Source organism: Sinocyclocheilus grahami, unplaced genomic scaffold (assembly GCF_001515645.1).
Source record: "Sinocyclocheilus grahami isolate Dianchi unplaced genomic scaffold, SAMN03320097.WGS_v1.1 scaffold406.1, whole genome shotgun sequence".
Lineage (NCBI taxonomy): Eukaryota > Metazoa > Chordata > Actinopteri > Cypriniformes > Cyprinidae > Sinocyclocheilus > Sinocyclocheilus grahami.
In genome coordinates this window covers 164,673-178,531 of record NW_015505585.1, presented here as the reverse complement: position 1 = coordinate 178,531, position 13,859 = coordinate 164,673, and the positions used below count along the sequence as shown (strand labels likewise).

Sequence of the window (13,859 nt, the reverse complement as noted above, 5' to 3'; positions counted from 1 at the left end):
TTTGCCCATTTATGTAGTCTATTTCTTCTAGTTAAATAGCAGTGTTCATAATGAAAAATAAAAATTAATTAATTAATTAAAAACACACACAGGTTAATCACAAATTGGAGATAGACTTTCATACCATTTCGAAAACTAACCATATGGTTTTATTATAGTAAAAGTGTAGTAACCATGTTTTTTAAAGTTTTTTTTTTGGCATATTGATCACCATTTGTATCACAGTTTTAGCAAATACCATGGGCAGTGTAGCAATACCTTGGGTTAATCTGTTAAAATAATAGGGTATTACTACTATTAAGAGTGTAAAATAGTGAGCTGGCCTGATTCTGGCTGGAAACATGGTTAGCATGCCCTGTTCAGGAGCACCTTGCGCTTGCCTCCTGAATCACAACAGCACAGTATAAAAGCCAGAGGCAGCAGTGGACAGGATGAGAGATCTCCATCAGGATAACTGACTCACAGAGCTGCTGCTTCGCCGCACACTCAAACAGATAGCCTACGAACACTTCAACGGTACGATGTTGATGCAGGAAATTTATAAACCTACATAAACTTTTTATATAATTTATATGATATTTTATATATTTCAAATATCATGTCACTCATTGTTTCAATTATATTTCATTTTGAGATGTACATGTTCATGAGTATTATTTTATTTGCAGATAATCGCAGATTATTTACCAAAGAGGGATGAAGAGCATCAACTTTTTTACCGACTTGCTTCTTCTATTCATAGCCAGTGATGCGAGCGCTTGGGTTATTAGAAATTCGACTGAAACGCTCACCGGAACCAATATCACTATTAATACATCGGAAATGGTGAATGATGGATTTGCGTCCATACCCAAATCAAGGCGAAAACGGTACATTTCGCAAGGTGACATGATAGCTATTCTGGACTATCACAACAAGGTGCGAGCGAATGCTTTCCCACCTGCAGCCAACATGGAATATATGGTAAGCAACCAACTCATCCCTCTCATCTTTCCAAAGAAACAATATGCTGCATTTTACCTCTCAATAGCAAAACTACAAAAAACTGATTAGATTGACATGCGGTACTGCATTTAAATCATTCGACAGCTCCTCCTGCTGGATACAATACAATATTATTAAAGCCTGTTAGACCATTTAATCCCACCGATAAATTTACTTTTGAGTTTAAAAATTATAAAATACTTGTTGATTTATCGTATAATCACAATGTCTTGCTTTTATGTGGGTATTTATAACACACACACACACACACACACACACACACACACATGTGTGGGTGTGTGTAGGATTAAATTCCAGTTTATTTGACATGGATATGATTTCCTTCATGGTTTCAGCTGTAAAAATTTTAAAATATTAATAAGAAAATTTTTATTTCACACAATTAGCTCTGTTGTTATATTGTTTTAGCTTTGGAATGAAGACCTAGCCAGGTCAGCAGAAGCTTGGGCAGCCACTTGTATTTGGGAACATGGACCTCCTTACCTTCTCCGATATCTGGGTCAAAACCTCTCAGTCCGAACTGGCAAGTAAGTCTTGCATGTGAACAGTTGTTTGCTATTGATAGAACAACCTCTCAGATCTTTATTATTTTTACAATAAAGAAGAATTGTGCTCATTTAATGGCTTGAAATGTCACTATGGCAGCATTATCCTATTACAAACAATGAACAAGACTCGAGGCAATGGGCCAGACCAGAATTTTGTGTTTTGGATGCAGTCCAGTGGATAATGCGCCCCACACCCCCTCCCATTTTCTAAATTGCATCTTAATTGTTTCTGCTCCTGCCAGTTACCGCTCCATTCTTCAGCTGGTTAAACCTTGGTATGATGAGGTCAGAGATTATGTGTTTCCATACCCACGTGACTGCAATCCCCACTGCCCGATGCGCTGTTATGGACCAATGTGCACACATTACACACAAGTGAGTTTGGTTGCAAGTCATAATTCAGATTAAGCAAACAGTAAAATGTCTGACACTCTCTGCATGTTACAGATGGTGTGGGCGTCATCAAACAGAGTTGGATGTGCCATCCAAACCTGTTATAATATGGTAGTGTGGGGCGTCGTATGGAGGGAGGCAACGTACTTGGTCTGCAATTATTCTCCAAAGTTAGTCATGTTTTTATCTTTTAATGCAACTCTAGCCAGATTTTACACCCTTCAAGAGCACAGAGTTTACCATTCTCAATCTGATAATCCCAGTACATGACTAAGGTGTTATGCATGCTCATCTTTGTGGTATATTTTTAAAACAGTCCTATTTTTCAGGGGCAACTGGATTGGTGATGCACCTTACAGAGTCGGTGTGCCATGCTCAGCCTGCCCTCCAAGCTACGGAGGTTCATGCAGCAACAACATGTGCTTTCCTGCCATCAACTCAAACTTCATGTACTGGTTTAAATAAGCTGTCTGTCATATGTTTAAAGGAATAGTTCTCCCAAAAATGTAAATTTGCTGATTTACTCACCCTCAGGCCATCCAAGATTTAGATTAATTAGTTTCTTCCTCACAACAGATTTGGAGAAATTAAGCATTACGTCACTTGCTTAACAATGGATCCCCTGCAGCGAATGGGTGCCGTCAAAATGAGAGTCCAAACAGATGATAAAAACATCACAATAATACACAGGTAATCCACATAATTCCAGTCCATTAATTAACATCTTGTGAAGTGAAAACCTGTGAGTTTTTAATAAACAAATTCATCGTTAAGCTATTAAAACTGTTGCTTCTGGTTAAAATAGGAGTCCTCTATCCAAAATATTGTTTTCGCCATTGAAAAATCTGAATCAGAAGACAAATATGTACAGATCAAGCATCGTTTACAAGCAAAAACCATCCAAAACTGTTCTAAACAAATATGCTAGTGGATTTTGATGTGAGAGGACAACATTGGATGGACTTTTTCATTGGAGGAAGCTTTATTATGGATTATGGGCTTGTATTTTGACCAGAAACCACAGTTTAAAGTTAAAGGTACATGAGGTTGACACTGCATTTAAAACATTGCTTTTGCAAATACACAACATGACATTTCTTCGAGTTCAAGAGATGTATTGAGTTCTTTTGTAAACACATTTCTAAGATTTTCCTGGCACAAGTTGCTTATTGTTTCAGTGTCTTTCAGAGGCTGCTGCACTACATGGCCTTTATTGATTGTGTAAACGTGTGTCTATGAAGCTAAATAGTTCCAGTTTTCCTGGACAGTTCTTCAGCGCTGCTCCACACTTTTGTATTATTTCTTGTTTTGTTTACCACTTGTGTAGCTTCTATTATATGCCTTTCTATTCTGTTTCTGATGAAAAATTCAGAGCTGTCCTTAGATCTAGATCTACAGGCCTCAAAAATCTGAGTTTTGAGACACCTGAAAATAATGCTGATCACTGTGCAAGACTGATCTGCTGAAAACATTCTCAGCATTTCTGCTGATTAAGCTGAAATATGAGAAATAGTGAACCAATAGTATGTTTGCTCAGGGAAAATATAACACACCCTTATTTTTATTTTGCAGACCATCAATATTGGCAATGGATGTAAGCAGAAAGAAATGGAAAGACTCCCCCTCACCACCACCAAATAACAAACATAACAACCCAGCTCCCTCAGCAAAATATAGGTCAGAACCACTGCATACATTAACTGGGCCTGCTGAAAGCTCCCCAGCCAACAGATACACAGAATTGACAATTTTTTTCACACTTAAAGGGGTCATATGATGCTGCTAAAAAGAACATTCTTTTGTGTATTTGGTGTAATGAAATGTGTTTATGCGGTTTAAAGTTAAAAAAACACATTATTTTCCACATACTGTACATTATTGTTTCTCCTCTTTGAAATGCGTCGATTTTTACAAAGCTCATTGGTCTGAAATAAGCGAGGTGTGCTGTGATTGGCCAGCTATCCAGTGCATTGTGATTGGTCGAATACCTCAAGCTTGTGACGGAAATGTTATGCCCCTCACTGTTGATGCCGTGTCCCGGAGCGACGAGACAAAAACATTAAAACCCATTACAGACGAAGCATTTGTTGCATCCAATGACTTATACTGTCTTTTTACGTGTTGCGTCACTCTCTCTCGGACACACTAGGCCTCTCTTACGAACTGTCGTTCTCTCTCTCTCTCCGTGTTCACTTCACTTTTGTCCAGCCCGGCGCCTCATAGGTGAAAGCCGATCTGGCGATCCACAGCATATATACATCCAAATACATCCAAGTTGATGTATTTCCTCAGCGACCAGCACGGATCAGCTCTAGGCATGACGAAGCAGATATCGTCCTCTTTTGGAAGACCAAACAAAGTAGTTTCACTTTCACAACGAAGCACACAGCGTCTTCACGAAATGGCGGCAGCGTCAACAATACTACAGCGAGAATAAAAGTTACGCCTTCTTTCTTTGCGTGAACATTTGGGCGGCGTTATGCTAATCTTCCCACATCGTGACGTAGACATGTTGGGGGCGTGTTAGAAAGAGCCATTTTAGGTAGGTGTGGTTAACTCTTAACTTTTATAAAGAATATCTCTTTGGATTTGAGACTTTAGTCTTTGCAACTTTACAGATCTTCTTTATTCACCAAGAGCTTGCAACACTCCAAAGAGAAAGGAAAAATTGAAATCGCATCACATGACCCTTTTAAGACATTTTCACCAATTGCATGACTTCTTCCACAGATGCACACATTGTAATGTATACATCTAAAGAGAAGGGTTTTTTTGCCAGAAATACCAGATTATTAAGTGATAAATTAAGCTTCTCATTTTAAAATTCAAGCTGAATCAGTTTTACGTATAATTAAATCCATATAGTTGTTCAGCCCAAATTTCATGTTTGTGGAGAGCATTCAGAGTTCACGGAGTTCAAAGCTTTTCGTCCATTTAGTGAAGGCTTGAAAAAAAATCACTCAATGCTGCCATCTAGTGTTTGTTTGGTCTATGACACAGTACCACACTACTGTTCATTGTTGTCCGATAGATAGATAGATAGATAGATAGATAGATAGATAGATAGATAGATAGATAGATAGATAGATAGATAGATAGATAGATAGATAGATAAATAGATAGATTTAGATTTTCATGTTTTATGTCGACTTTCCATGGACATAATGACTTTTACAAACTATACAATATACTGTTCTATCCCGTAAACCTAACCCTCACAGAAAACGTTCTGGACAAGAGAAGAAGAAAAAACTACAGTTGATCAAAAATGCCCCCAAAAGGTCAAACATTTCAGATTTTACTATCTTTGTAGGGGGCATTTGGTCTACCTACCTCACGGACACAAATAAAAATAGCATGAATGTTTATTGACTAGATACGCAAACCAGAAATACAGAATACTTATATTTTCACCGGTATATATGATTCAGTGCTGTGGGTGTGTCGATGTGGTTGTGGGCGTGGCTTAAAAGTTGACTATAAAATAAATACGCAGCCTCACAGATTTAAACATTTGAACGTACAATATTTTGTCGCGCAATGACTCGTTATGACTCATTCATAAAGAAACTTCAAGCAGATCAAAACAGGGGGACACGTGTATTTGAAATAGCCTACATAAACAGCAGTGAATAACTATTTCAGCCAGTCAACACCGGAGCTAAACATCCACGCGCAGACCGGCAAAAGGTAAAATGCTGCTTGATTTCAGTAAGAATAACACTTAACATTTATTTTAAAATATGTCATAGAAATTGATGCTACTACAAGTGTTATAAGGGCAACTCTAGTAAATATCATTTATTTAAAAGTAGCATTAGAGTCACTACAGACTTCAAAGGCGTGTGTGATTAGTTTTAATGACCGTATGAAATATTGCATGTGTGTGGCAAAAGGCGTACACAAGTCTGACAAGTGTGAAAAAATCAGCTCAGTTGTGAAAATGCTGAAACTGCACTTTTCAATCAGGCTTGTGTGCACTGATCTATTTCTGAGCATCCATCCAAATGAAAATGCACACAAATAATTATTGTGTTGTATTACGTTATGTAAAAAAATCAGTATAATATATATATAGTATACATTTGTGTGCATTAAAATTATTAAAAAATCATCATGATAAAAAATTATTTTGATTTCACAGGCAGAGGACAGATACCACTTTGGATTTTGTAACTGACAGCTGTGGAAACATGAAGTGTGGACATGAAGATTTATTTAGTGGGTTTGTTCTGCTTGTGACTGTCCAAACTGTGGTCTCCATGGTGATTCCCAATGCCACCCACTTAGAAGCCATCCTGGAAAAATACATGGATAAGGATGAAGCTTGGTGGCAATCCAAGTCAAGGGGCAAAAGAGCAATTTCACAGAGCGATATGCAACTGATTCTTGACCTACATAATAAGCTGAGAGGTCAGGTGTACCCCCCTGCCTCAAACATGGAGTACATGGTAAGATCACATGATTCTCCCTCAGTCACAGTTCTACTGAATCATGTTCCTAACTTATGATCAGACCATGAACAAGAATGTATTGAGGGTCAGACTTGGTTTTACCTGCCAAATACTGAATACAATTAAGTTGTCTACTACACTATGTTTATGTAATAGCCAATATTAAATTTGTATGCCATTTGTTTAAATAGATTAAAAGTAAAAGACTAAAACAATTGTTTTAAATACTAGAAGTAGATTTAGACATCATAGCATTATAAAAAATAGTTTGAAAATTATTAAGAGTGCAATTCATTAAGCGTTAGATGATGGCACAAGTAATCTAAATGTAAAAAAATGGAAATATAAAATTAAATATGCAGTATCTGGCAACGCATATCAAATAAATGTAAAATTATCTGATATCATCCAATAACCGATATGAATCAGTCATGAGGATGAAGCACAGAAAGAATCGATGAAATGTATTTCAAAAACTATTGCAAATGTGAAAACATCTTATAAGATGTCACATGTTTGTAAAATCATGCTCAAGTACAACTTCCCCATTGAATTGTGAGTTAAAAGGCTATTTATACATTGGTGGGGTCATGAGGGGGCTCATAAATTTATCAGATGGCTCTGCCAATTGGTATTGGGTACCACACCATAACCACACTTTGCACAAATGCACTGGAACACACTGAACTACAGTCAAGTTTGTGGTCTACAACAAACAGTTAATCAGGTCCATCAGGGAGGCCAAAATGCAGCTTCTCCTTCCCACGTTCTGTGGCTCACCTACTGTATGTGGCACTCAGCCAGACCTCTCATTGCTTTCTGGCCAAATATGACCTGATACTTCTTAGAACCATCTATAGCTGCTGCTGCTGCTTTGTCCCGCTGCATTGCAGTTGGCAACAACGAAGGCAAATATTGACTCAGACATCAAAGAATATAATATAATATAACACTCTAAATCATCAGAGACCATAATCTTATTTTAGCACTTAGGTCCAGTGTACAACAAAACAGTGTTTATTTTATGTGATATATGATGCATTTCTCAGCACTGCACATGGATCATTCCATATGACTGACACTTGCAATCAGCTTAAAAGAAGAGTTTCAAAGCATTCTTCTTAGTCAATTACTTTTGAGTTGATAACATCTGTGGTGCTCTGGGACTCTGAACAATTCAGTGTTAAATCTGTTAAATCCCAGAACCCTGTATCTCACTGCAAAGTTGAACAGAATGTGTCTTTGTGTGGGGCGCAGGTAGGGGAGGAGACATTAGCTACCTCCATGCTACACAGTCCTCTGGGTAATTACTCTGAAAGGGAACTAGAGGGAGTCACAGAGGATGCATATCTCCCTTGGAATGCACCCAGATGGTCGCTGTAACAGCAAATTAGGCATCGCAACAAATAAACAATGTCAAGACGGGTCTCAAAGGCCACATAAAATGCCAGCGGGCTTTGAATCTCTACGCATGTTCTGCTCAGATGCAGAAAGCTTGCTGCAATTTTATGCACCTGAAAGACCAATATTACATATTTATGGTAAACATTTCAAGTACATATTGACGACATAGCATATTTATTCAGCTCGCATTCACATAATTGTAAACAGCAAGAATGCAATTTGTGGCATCCAAGCATGATTAAAATGCAGAATCCTTTTTTATTGTGGAGGATAAACGATCAGAATTATCAAGATGGTTGAGGAATAGTATTTGTTGAGGATTGATGGAATGGAATGCACCAGCTCTGCACATATGGAAGACATTAGCACAGGGTAGCAAACTACGCATTTGTTATTTTAAATTAAGCTGCTCTGTATTGAAATAATCAAAACCCTGTACAGAACAGAACACGACTTATTCTTTCATACAAAACACTTTATGCCAGCAGAGTTGTTACCCTAATGGCAGTTTTAATATGCCTTTGTTTTGTGCCAGGTTAGTGAAACAGAAATTCTTTATGGTTTTTAACTTCAACTGGCCCACTTATAGATTAGGATCAATCTACTGGACAGAACTAAACTACCATGCATTGACGTACATACTGTAGGCAGAACCAGATTCAGCAGTCTGACAAAAAATGTTATCAGAACATTGTTTTGAGGTGCTTTTGCCCTTTAAAATATTTGCTGTTGTGTTTTAAATGGATAGTTCACCCAAAAAATTTAAATTCTATCATTTACTCACCCACATGTCCAAACCTATATGGCTGACTTTCTTCTGCTGAACACAAAATAAGATATTTTGAAGAATATTGATAACAGTATTCTGGTGACCATTGACTTCCATTGACTTTGAAAAGAAAAAAAAATTCTCAAAATTTCTATTATGGTCCACAGAAAAAAGAAAGGTTTGGAATGACATGAGGGTGAGTAAATAATTAGAATTTTTTTGGGTGAGTAACCAAACTATGTGTGAACACAACTGTATTAAGCACTTAAATACAGGACGATAACCATATTCTGCTGCTGTGTGAATATAGCTTGTGGCTCTTCGCTGTGACAGGTGTGGGACACTGAACTGGAGAGGAGTGCTGAGCACTGGGCACACACTTGTCTGTGGGAACATGGACCGTCTCACCTACTGACCCGGATCGGCCAGAACCTGGGAGCTCACTGGGGCAGGTGCTGTATTATGAATAGATAAAAACAATATTGATGTCACATCAAATAACAATTGCATCTTATTCCGATCTTATACAGTGCACTAATTGTTTGCGTTAAATATGATTGTCTTTAGAGACAGACCCCCAACATTTCATGTCCAAGCCTGGTATGATGAGGTGAGAGACTTCAGCTACCCTTATCCGCAAGAGTGTAACCCTCACTGCCCCTACAGGTGCTCTGGGCCCGTCTGCACACATTACACACAGGTAAAACCACATTCACATTACCAAATCAACAAATCCTTCTGTAACTCTAGCAATTTACATTTTGCAATGATACAAGCAATCAAACAGTTGAGATATGCTATATAGAAATGGTGATATTATGATTTTTTCACAGCTGGTTTGGGCCACAAGCAACAAAATTGGCTGTGCCATCAATGTGTGCTACAACATGAATGTATGGGGGATGATCTGGGCCAAAGCTGTGTACCTGGTCTGCAATTACTCTCCACCGTAAGAATGTTCAGCTTTTTTTGTCATTTGCCGTATGATATAATTCTAATAAAGCACTATTATTAGCTTTTATCATGTGGCATCCTTTTCACAGAGGTAACTGGTGGGGACATGCACCATACAAGCACGGGACACCTTGCTCTGCCTGCCCACCCAGCTATGGCGGTGGTTGCAGAAGTAATCTCTGCTATAAAGGTACTAAACCGACTATATTATAAAATGATGTGCTGTATTTTATGAATTTTATGTTAATTTAGTGTGATTATTTAAAATAAATTGTTTATATAATTATTTATTTATATAAGTATAACTAATTTTAACATTTTAAACTATTGACATCCCGAAACTAGTTAATAAAACAGTATTTAGCTAACATGTGAAGGCTGTAGGTCCTGAATCATTTGAAAAATGTAATTAAATGGTGCTCTCTTCAGATGATGGCAGTCATTATCATTACACTCCTGAGACAGAGGAAAATAACTACATTGAACCAGAACCCGAGCCAGTCCGAAGCCACGACACCCACTACAGAGATGAGACCCTGGCACCTTCTCCCAACGAGAACATTGAGAGGAACGAAGTCATCAATACTTCCCAGATGTGTAAGATAACATCGTAACATTTCATTCATAGGTTGACTTAAGTGGACGGGGCTGTAAAGTCTTTACTGTGTGCCATCAGAAAGTATGTATGTTTGCATAGATATATAAGTTCTTTTATATTTCTAAAATGTTAACAAGAAGAAACAACACTCTTGTGGTTACATTATGACATCTATTAATTCTTTTTCACCTGTAGCTCAGCAAGTAGCATGTGATACTAGATTACGTGATCAATGCAAAGGAACTACTTGTAACAGGTAAAATGGGTTGATTCGCACATCAGCTACAATCAAATGTGGCTTGATCATTCTACTATGAATCATTTTGTGTCTGGTAAATCTTTAATCAGGTACGAATGCCCACCAGGCTGCTTGTACAACTATGGAAAAGTAATTGGATCGGGTCATTACGACATGGTAGGTAAATGCAGTAGCTTTGCATTTTATTTATATCTATGTGGCATTGCACAGATTTACATGTTGATTTTTCCATTTATGTATTTAAATACTATATCTAATTTTGGATGGGTAATGGTTAGCTCAGGGTCTCTCTCATTAATTTTGCTGCTTTTCCAGCAATCCAGTATCTGTGGCAGTGGCTTGCATGCTGGAATAATAGATGACGATGGAGGCTGGCTGGATGTCACAAGGGTGGGCAGAAGGCAACGATTCTCAAAGTCCTTCAAAAATGGAGTTCAGACTTTGGCGTAAGTCACAGAACCCACATGTTTCATGCTGCTGGATGTGGGTTCAACAATGCTCTCACATTCTCCATGTTATTCCTCAGGAAAAATCAGAGTGCCAATGCCTTCACCATATCAAATGTCCCAGGTAAGTGCACATGTGCTTATTTTTGATGAGATAAACTTACTAAAGTTTGAGAAAAGAAATTTAATAACAAATGTTTTATGACTTCCAGTGAAAGCAATTAATTGTGAAACTACGGTGGCACAATTCTGCCCTTTCAAGAAACCTATCTGGCACTGTCCCAGGTTAGCTGACTTTGTAACTAAAATAATCTTGATGGATTACACAAAATACTATGCATGCAGTAAATTTGTCATTAATAGCACAACAGCTAACAAGGTGTGTTTTTTCAGGTTGTATTGTCCTCGTAATTGCTTGTACAGCAGCAATGCCCGAGTAATCGGAACCCGCTATTATTCAGATGTAAGTCCCCATGCCATTTAAGGGTTGTTCACACAGAACACTTTTTTTCATTCCACCGCACTGCTTTTCCAATGTTTTTTTTTTCCATGTAAACATGCTAGATTGACCATTGCGCTCTTTTGCAGTGCCTCGCACATGATGCAGGATTCAAAAAGCATGATGTTCAATTTAAAAGAAGCCCAAATAAATAAAAAAAGCATTGCAGGACACCAGGACACTGTTTTTTTTTTCATTCTACTGTCATGTTTTTAAGCACTAAAAAAGTCACTGCTATCTTCCAAATCTAGTACAAATATTAGTGGATAGGCATTCCCATAAGAAAAGAGATTGCTTTAATACCACAATTGTTTATCCTTGCCTGCAATGAAATGCAATATAGAGCAAATAGAGACTTTTCCCAAAGTTTTCTTCTTCTCAGATTCTTCTGAGAAACAGACCATAGTATTTCCACATGTTCCTCCTCTAGGATTTCAAAAGAGATCTCAAACTGCTCAGATTTGATGCGTATTTTGCTATGTATTTTACTCTGCTTTAACTTAATTTAACTCAAACTATCCACATTATTTTTTTATATCCCTATTATTATATGTCTGTTTTTGTTTCCCCTAATGAATTTTAGGAGAATCATCTGAAACAAAGTTGATACTTTAACGTAATTGATTATTCACATAAGTCACCTGAGCTATAAAAGAACAATAAAATGTTCCTCTGGGTCACTCTATTGCAGCTATTAGGAAGTCATTGTTCTGTTACGACTGCAGTAGAAAATGAGCCATCTTTCCTCTTTCTGTCCCACTGAGCAGAATTCCAGTATATGCAGGGCAGCTATCCACGCAGGGGTGATTCAGAGTGACTCGGGAGGTTATCTGGACGTAATGCCTGTGGACAAGAGGAGGCAGTACAAGGGTTCCTATCAGAATGGCATCACCTCAGAGAGGTACAGAGTGTGTTGAGTCAGCTTTTGAGCTACTACTGCTGTATAGCTGATCTTTCCTTCTTGTCTTCAGCTGGTCTTCAGTCTAACTATCTAATATCCCTCTATATGAGCTTGGTTGGATAACCTAATAATTTTATTTAGTGGGTGGCCGAACGGTAATCTTATAAACTGCTCCTCTGCAAAATAAAACCAGACCACCTACACAGTCTGGCTTTATTTTGCTTTATTACATAGCATGTTGATGGTATCGTGAGTATCTGATGGGTGATTAATGAATCATACTAGCATTTAAATCATGTATCTTTCTATCCTGCTGGTTCTGGATTAATATTGGCCATTATTCTTCCATTTAGCCTACAGAATCCCCTAGGAGGCAAAGCGTTTAGAGTGTTTGCGGTCATTTGAAACCATCATCCAAGGACAGATGCAAAGAAATAGAGCTCTTGGTAATGTAACAGCCAGTAATTACCACGCATTTGGTCATGCTGGGCTAGATTTAAGGCCAGTGCTTTCACAAAAAATCTCCTCGATTGGAAAAAAAGACATTGACTTTGACACCATCTGGCCCTGAGAAAACAAAGTCTCCATTTTTTTACTCAGTATGTAAATGTAATGTATATACGAGATGTAAATATAGTGAATTTTTATTCATTACATTCATTCTTGTATGTTTTTATAAAAAGTATATGTTTGTTATTTTAAGCACGTAAAGATATGAAGCATTCCTTAAAATAACAAAATAGGCAATTGTGCATGCAAACACAAAAGTGTTAATGTCTGAACACGTTGAATGTGTAGAAAGGCCATATATTGCAGTTTATATTTTTGTAAACATATTTTTATATCAGTGTTCAGAAGCTGCTCATTGGTGTATTGCGCTTTACAGTATATTATGCTGCATATGTTCAGAATATCATACTGTAACAACCTGGCAGGCCAGGAAATCATTATTGCTTTAGAAGAATTTGAAAAATGTACCACAAAAAGAGCAATATGGGAAAAGTGGGGTAACATTTTTGTGTTATTTATTATCATGTAATCTAAAATAAACATATTTAGACTCGTAATTATGTTACAAATATTACTATACAATCCTATCATGACTACATTCACGTGACTATGAACATCTTGAGTATTATGTATAAGTATTTGATGTATATTTTGATGTATTATGTATTTGAAATTCTGTGATGGTTGGCTAAACACAGCTGTGGGGTTATTTCACATTTGAGACTCTGGAAGGCGCAGACGGAGCCTCTGCACCTTGAAGAATGAAAACCCAACATGCCTCATGTGAAAACACTCAACTTCTGCTGGCAGTGCAGAGGCACCACAGACAAAGAAGGACATTGTGTGTATGCTGGTGTGTGTGATTTTAATCTCACTTCCTGGAGTGCATTTCCTTCATGTCAGGCACAGATGTGGTTGAGTGGTAGCAGTGAGCTCTCTGTCACTCACCTTGACCTCTCTCATTTCCTGTCCGCCTTCTCAGGCTCTCTCAAGATCATTGCCTCCAGGCTTACAGCCTCTTGCAGTTTATCACAAAATCACAAGTATGTTTCTGCCTTGTTCATATAGTCATCAAATGCAGTTTTTCAAGAACTTAAATGGGCGCTCAATACATTTTCC

At 37.7% G+C, this 13,859-nt stretch overlaps 2 protein-coding genes across 3 annotated transcripts; both read left to right on the top strand.

The window, feature by feature from the left end:
* The first annotated feature begins 448 nt into the window (after positions 1-448).
* On the top strand, positions 449-2,436 carry pi15b (peptidase inhibitor 15b). Its single transcript, XM_016232049.1, has 6 exons — positions 449-516; positions 669-963; positions 1,414-1,532; positions 1,796-1,928; positions 2,001-2,116; positions 2,276-2,436. The coding sequence occupies exons 2-6, from the start codon at positions 697-699 to the stop codon at positions 2,409-2,411; spliced, it is 771 nt and encodes a 256-aa protein (XP_016087535.1). The 5' UTR covers positions 449-516; positions 669-696; the 3' UTR covers positions 2,412-2,436.
* A 2,983-nt stretch (positions 2,437-5,419) lies between these two features.
* crispld1b (cysteine-rich secretory protein LCCL domain containing 1b) lies at positions 5,420-13,338 on the top strand. Of its 2 annotated transcripts, XM_016232047.1 has the most exons (15): positions 5,420-5,636; positions 6,091-6,397; positions 8,907-9,025; positions 9,141-9,273; positions 9,407-9,522; positions 9,617-9,717; positions 9,957-10,124; positions 10,321-10,381; positions 10,474-10,540; positions 10,700-10,830; positions 10,911-10,954; positions 11,043-11,115; positions 11,224-11,293; positions 12,097-12,230; positions 12,584-13,338. In XM_016232047.1, exons 2-15 carry the CDS (start codon positions 6,140-6,142, stop codon positions 12,633-12,635), a joined length of 1,527 nt encoding a protein of 508 aa, XP_016087533.1. In that variant the 5' UTR covers positions 5,420-5,636; positions 6,091-6,139; the 3' UTR covers positions 12,636-13,338. The 2 variants fall into 2 exon arrangements, with proteins under 2 accessions (XP_016087533.1, XP_016087534.1); XM_016232048.1 differs by lacking the exons at positions 12,097-12,230; positions 12,584-13,338 and adding an exon at positions 11,419-11,499.
* The last annotated feature ends 521 nt before the right edge of the window (positions 13,339-13,859 follow it).

Coding starts and splice junctions, on each gene's coding strand:
- pi15b (XM_016232049.1), top strand. CDS start 697: ATGAAGAGCATCAACTTTTTTACCGACTTGCTTCTTCTATTCATAGCC. Junction 964..1,413: donor CAGCCAACATGGAATATATG/GTAAGCAACCAA, acceptor ATATTGTTTTAG/CTTTGGAATGAAGACCTAGC. Junction 1,929..2,000: donor TGTGCACACATTACACACAA/GTGAGTTTGGTT, acceptor TGCATGTTACAG/ATGGTGTGGGCGTCATCAAA.
- crispld1b (XM_016232047.1), top strand. CDS start 6,140: ATGAAGTGTGGACATGAAGATTTATTTAGTGGGTTTGTTCTGCTTGTG. Junction 9,523..9,616: donor GTCTGCAATTACTCTCCACC/GTAAGAATGTTC, acceptor TCCTTTTCACAG/AGGTAACTGGTGGGGACATG. Junction 9,718..9,956: donor AAGTAATCTCTGCTATAAAG/GTACTAAACCGA, acceptor TGCTCTCTTCAG/ATGATGGCAGTCATTATCAT.